The 6441-nt window shown below is 34.7% G+C and overlaps 1 protein-coding gene across 6 annotated transcripts in view; it reads right to left on the reverse strand.

Moving 5' to 3' along the window:
* PCM1 (pericentriolar material 1) overlaps positions 1 to 6441 on the reverse strand; it is a 91137-nt gene that overhangs the window by 70662 nt on the left and 14034 nt on the right. For 5 of the 6 annotated variants that reach the window (XM_010858366.1, XM_010858365.1, XM_010858364.1 and 2 more), the window contains exons 4-8: positions 5209 to 5454; positions 3941 to 4210; positions 2844 to 3014; positions 2545 to 2661; positions 881 to 1069 (exon numbers count right to left, since the gene is read on the reverse strand). In XM_010858366.1, coding sequence (XP_010856668.1) covers positions 881 to 1069; positions 2545 to 2661; positions 2844 to 3014; positions 3941 to 4210; positions 5209 to 5454 — 993 coding nt within the window. The remainder of the gene's footprint in view (positions 1 to 880; positions 1070 to 2544; positions 2662 to 2843; positions 3015 to 3940; positions 4211 to 5208; positions 5455 to 6441) is intronic. The other variant, XM_010858367.1, reaches the window with a different exon arrangement.

The raw sequence follows: 6441 nt of genomic DNA on the forward strand, positions 1-6441 counted from the left end.
ACAGGTATACATGTGCTCCCTATCCTGAACCCTCCTCCAGCCTCCCTCCCCATACCATCCCTCTGGGTCGTGCCAGTGCACTAGCCCCAAGCATCCAGTATCGTGCATTGAACCTGGACTGGCATCTCGTTTCATACATGATATTTTACATGTTTCAATGCCATTCTCCCAAATCTTCCCACCCTCTCCCTCTCCCACCGAGAAGTGGAGCTACACAAATGGTTGTCTTTAAACCCTTCCTGAATGTCTTGATGCAAGTCATGGAAAGTTTCTAAAGAAAGAACATTTAGAGCAAACACTGGAGGAAAAAAAGGAGCAAAAACATTAGGAAACAAGTCAACTGACTAATAAAATATTTTTCTAAAAAAAAAAAAGAAGGGAAGGGATTTCCAATGGGAAGAAAAAATATAAACCAAAAACACTATAAAAATATTTCATTCTTAAAAAAAAAAAGGAACGCTAACAGCTTGCTCCATTTTTTCTCTCTTTAATAAATGACTAAGGAAATAAGACAAGATTTAAAAGGACCATTTTAATCCACAGACACAAATATCAGAAACAAAAGGCAACTAATGATTAGGGTTTAAGAATGTGTTATATTTTGAGCTCTCAATAGCAAAAAAAAAAGGAAAATGGATTAAGTTTCAAGTCTTTTGTTAATGCAAATTATAAACAGCTGCCACACATAGTCCACGGAGAGCAGAAAAGAAGAAAAACACTAAGGTATCTTTACTAATGCAAATTACTGTACAACTAACCATGTTAATAACATACAAATTTAAAAGTTACAGCAATAACAGAAAAGCAAATAAGCAAGAGGAAATACGAACAAAAGAGGTGCTCATTTAAAGGGTTCCCAAGTTAATATTATAAAGTATACCTTTGAGGGAAATCCACGTTTCCGGCTACATTTCCTATTAGGCCTCAGCTCCCTGTCATGCTGAGGAGGTCTGTCACCTTTCCCTTTTGGACTTGTAGTAACGTCAGTGTCTGAAACCTGTGCTTGTGAAGCTGAATTCCCTAGTTTGTCCTCAACGCACGGCCGAATTCTCAGACTAAAAGATGCCTCCTTTATTAAATAGTGTAGCATATTAATTTCTTAATACAAACTCCTGTTTAACATACAAGCCAGCCTTGTAAATAAATATAAAAATTCACCAATCCATGATTTAGAAAATTAATCCACCCTCTCCCCAAGTGGCAATAAAACTTTAGACTTTTAAATTCCCATAGACTAGACTATTGGCTTATTCTAAATAAGTATCATATCTTAGGCAATTTCCAAGCTATACAACAATCACTGAAGCATATTTTAACATTTATTGTATGTTACTGATTTCCAAAATGTCCTGATTTTATGCTATGAAAGAAAATCTCATCGTGGTGAACACTATATACACTACATATACAGATAAATTATTATAATCAATTATACCATTTCCCACCCCTCTCAAACACAATTCCTTTACACACATGCCCCCACCCTTCCATTTCTGCTGGAATGAAATGTGAGAAAGAAATTATTCCCCACACCACTGTGAACAGAAAAACAATTTCCCCACAGTAGACTGCATTCTTCAACAACCATTTGGATCAAGCCCTCTGAGCACCTCCTGGTGAAAATAATGGAGAAAAAAAAATTCAAGTTTCCTCTTCGAATCAGGAAGGGCAGGATGAGAAAGGAGGCAGATAAGAAACTATGCAGGGCGATGCTAAAAGGAAACAAACCCTCAGATTCTTAATGCTGACTAGAAATTTGGAACATACCTCAGAAACAAACGATACACATGGTCTATCCTTTCACAAGAAAGGCATTACTGACAACAGGGTTTCAAGTTTACTAACGCATGGTTATAGGTGCAGTTGCTAAAATTAAAATGTTTACAAGTATACTAGTTTCATACTAACTTCTATGAAGTATATTTTACAAATCTTGCCTCAAAGTTCTGAAAATTTCTGATTTTCCCGAAAGACAGTATTTTGATACATCTCATTTTGCAGAGTTAAAATTTATATACTTTTCTCACTAAATAAATCCCAAAGTAAATGCTAACCTGTCCCATTTTCAGCTCAGTTTACCAGCCGTCTGGTTTGGCTTCAGTTCTAGGCTAGCCTGACAAATGAAAATCCTAACAGCCTTCAAACTGGTCCTCAGTGGCAGAGAAACTTGGGAGGCTTTTCCAAAAGACAGTATGCCAAGCAATGACACAGTCCTCATAACTAGTACATCTACAAAGAATTTTAACTCTCCCAGTGCCTCTTAAAATGAGCAAAGCTGTGCTTAACGATACAAATGAGGAAACCCAGGTTTTTGCAAGCTGAAGACCAGAAATTAATCAACCATTAAAACTACTTTTAATGTTAATAAATAAAACTTTTAAATTTCCATGTTCAAAAAGAATATATACAGCATTAACAATCTGAGGGTTTCTTTCCTGAGATAAATTTTTCATTAAGGAATGCCTACAAAAGTATTATTGTGAAAAATAAGGGGAAAGTTTTTATCTTCATTTCCAGCACTTTAATTACTAAAAAGCCGCTTACCGTGGCATCTGAAGCCTCAGACCGCACATCTATGTTTAGCGATGTGCTCTCAGCTACAGAACCAGATCCCACAGCTGAATCTATAGTCCGAACATCCTCCTCCTCATTTTCTCTAGCCTGAAATATTTTAGTGGTATAAATCATACAACTATTAAAAAGGGCAATAAAATGTTACAAGGGATGGCACGATTTTTTAAATATATTAACTCCTCTGGGGTGGCAATCAGAATGTTATCACCATAGGTACACACTAATGTACTACAAAAATCAGTACATTAAGTAAAAGGTTCAAAACTTACAAGAATCTTCTGGAGAAATTTCATATATGACTTTTCTTGTTCTTTAAGGTGATCTATTAGATGAGTCAGGCGCTCAACATTAGCAGATCTTTCATTTTTCTCTACAAGGTCTTCCCGCATGGAACTAGCTTTAGTAATATACTCACGAATCTGAACAAGCCTGCTTACAATCTGCAGGGGAAATATTAGGGGGGTGGGGGAAGGACATGAAAATAAACAGGATGTGAAAATGAGCATATTTTATTGAACAGAAACAATTTTACAGATTTTAATTTCAAATAACCAAAGATACTTCTAAGTTTATTGCATGAATTCATACATGCCAAAGATCTGAACCAAATTTACAATTTAATCAAAACTTAATAGGCAATACTAACAACTCCAATTTCCATTAATTTCAAAATTAGTTTTAATTTACATTACTTGAAAACTTCACTTTATAAAACTGCATATTAAACTATTATTTATATAAATTCTTCTAGTGTTTATATTTCTTTATAAATTTTAAAAATTAAAATACTTTAAAAACAGAATTATCTTTTCAAATGAATTATATAACCATTTAAAGAAATTTCTACAACAATCTATTAATCACATTACTCCAACTTCTCTTTACTAAAAATTAACAATACAGCACTTTACAGGTGAACAGAAAGTCTTAATTTACCTGACTATGCCACTTCTAAAATCATTTTTGTAAAAATAAATTTACACAGTTTCTAATAAACCTGACAGGATTAATGAGTAAAAGTTAAGGAAGTACTATGCATGCAAGGTAAGTAGCTTCAGTCATGTCAACTCTTTGCAACCCTATGGACTGTAGCCCACCAGACTCCTCTTGTCCAAGGTATTCTACAGGCAAGAACACTGGAGTGGGTTGCCATGCCCTCTTCTAGGCAATCTTTCCGACCCAGGGATCAAACCCTTGTCTTTTATGACTCCTGCACTGGCAGGTGGATTCTTCACCACTAGCGCCACATGGGAAACCTGGGAAGTACTTTCATTCTACCTAACTGAAATTCCTATGTGTACTTTTTAAAATCTTCATGCTTCTAATCTGAGGTTTATGAAAGCAAAGAGTAAAAGAAATATATCACCTGGCTGCTCTCCATTGCAGGTTCTCCTCTTCCATCTTCTTCAGAGACTTGACAGTTTTGCAAAAGGTCATTACTTAAAGCAGAAGCAAACAACTCTTTACACTGTGCTGATCCAATCATTTCTCTCTTTTGAGGACTTACAGTGGCATCTTTGCTCTTGTTAGTATTAATCTGCATAGGCAAAAAGTTGAAGGGCTTTCGGTTCTCACTAAGCTGACGTTTGTTGTTAGCAGCTGTTGCTCTACCTTGAGAATCACTTCCAATGCTTCTCTATACATGAAAGAAAAACCAAATCCCACAAACATTAATCTTTCAAAATTAAAAAAAAATCCAATGTTCTTAGCTTCACCATCAGACATTGATTCAGGAGGTATATAAAAAAGATCTGTCATAAGATTCAGAGCAGCTTCAGACCTACAAAATTATTTTAGAAAAATACCAAATTCAATTATCACGTCCTATTCCTCATTCTGTCAGAGACAACTGAAATGATGACTATGAGCAAGATTGGTCTAAATAAAGTACGATTATGAACCATATTTATAACTCAAATTGCTAGTCATACTTGATCACAGAATATAACATAGGCTTTGGACCTAATGAATCAACGTTAAATAATACAAACATTAACATAAAGATGTGTCAACGTGAAGCACTGTCTGATAAATTATTCAACTTAGTGCCCAGCATACAGTAACTGTTCAATAATTGATACAAAGGTGACTAAATTATATATGATCATCACCATCATCATACCAGACTAGAATCTATCTTTATGCATATTTAGAGAAACTTTATCAAGTACAGATCAGACAATAAAATGTGAAGAGTTCATTTTCATTTCTACTTGCTTTAGTTCTAAACTTGACTTTGGTGATTATAAACACAAATAAGTTTTATTCTAAACTTGAGGTAACAGCACATTCCACACTTAGCCAATGATAAATATTCTAAAGTGGATCTTCTCTTTTGCTTAACAGCTATCTTACCCAGTTAGTAGCATGCAAATTTTAGTTTCAAAATGAAATCATTTAAGTCAGCCAAACACTGTAATAATAAAGTTCTGAAAAACCTGTCCTCAGCAAGTTTAGAAATAAGGACTTTGCTGCCTTCCAAAGAACACAGTACCATCACCACTGATTAACATTCTTTCCATATACACAGAAGCCAAGAAAAAGAAGTAAACAGTTCAATTTCATTAAGACAAATGATTTATCTATGCAAGTACTTTCCACAGTCATAACTTGATTTGTAAAATATTTACAAACCTGATCTAAATCACTGAAGTTTATCCGCTGTTTGAGTTTTTCTAGTTCTGCCTGCTCAGGAACAGACATCTGAGTCATGTATCTACTATGTGGAAACGTCAGTGAAGTCTTTGTTCTTCGTCTTCCAACTCCTGGCGATGACTCCGGAGAAATATCATTAGTTACCCTTTTATCACTTTCTACACCAAATTTTCTCTTATTCTTTTCTGATGACCTATTTGCCTTCTTCTGCTGGCTGCCCCAATCCTTTAAAAAAGTAAAGGCAAATGTTAATCTGGCCTCTATCAAATCAGGAAAATACTTTGGTATGCTTTAAAATTTTGGGTCTTAAAGTTAGAAATGACAAAACATTTTTCACATAAATACACAGTCTTAGAGACAATAACTTACCTGTATTAGCCCATTTTCCCTCTACTACACATAGCCTAAATTTTAAACTGTGCTGAAATTATTGTAATCATTCAGAAAATAACTACTTCCTTATCACAAATCATTAACAAATACCCAACCTCTAACCCTAGCATCAGTCTAAATGTTTTCAGAAGCATTTTAAAAAATGGTTCCTTACTATTTATAAACTGATTAGTGAAATAAAATTATAGATATCTTCACTGGTCTCCTTTAAAGTCAACATGTATAGGTAGACAGATGAGGAATCAACCTGTGTTCTAAAGCAGTTACTGTTATATGAAGAAATGCTCCACTGTGTGACCCTAGGCAACTTAACGTTCATAAATCTGTTTCCTAATCTCTAAAATAGTGTTACCTTTAAAATACAATTTAAAATAACATATATAAAACATCCAGCACAGTGCCTAGCATGTAGTAAGCAATAGATGTTAATAATAATAATGTTATTATTATTTTCTATAGGCAACAACAATGTACTACATGATAAGGTCTTATATGAAATATGGCAGAAAGCAAAGAAGAACTAAAGAGCCTCTTGATGAAAGTGAAAGAGGAGAGTGAAAAAGTTGGTTTAAAGCTCAACATGGCATCTGGTCCCATCACTTCATGGCAAATAGTTGGGGAAACAGTGCAAATGGTGACAAACTTTATTTTGGGGGGCTCCAAAATCACTGCAGATGGTGACTGCAGCCATGAAATTGAAAGACACTTACTCCTTGGAAGGAAAGTTATGACCAACCTAGATAGCATATTGAAAAGCAGAGACATTACTTTGCCAACAAAGGTCTGCCTAGTCAAGGCTATGGTTTTTCCAGTGGTCAT

Source organism: Bison bison, unplaced genomic scaffold, assembly GCF_000754665.1.
Source record: "Bison bison bison isolate TAMUID 2011002044 unplaced genomic scaffold, Bison_UMD1.0 scf7180017864386, whole genome shotgun sequence".
Lineage (NCBI taxonomy): Eukaryota > Metazoa > Chordata > Mammalia > Artiodactyla > Bovidae > Bison > Bison bison.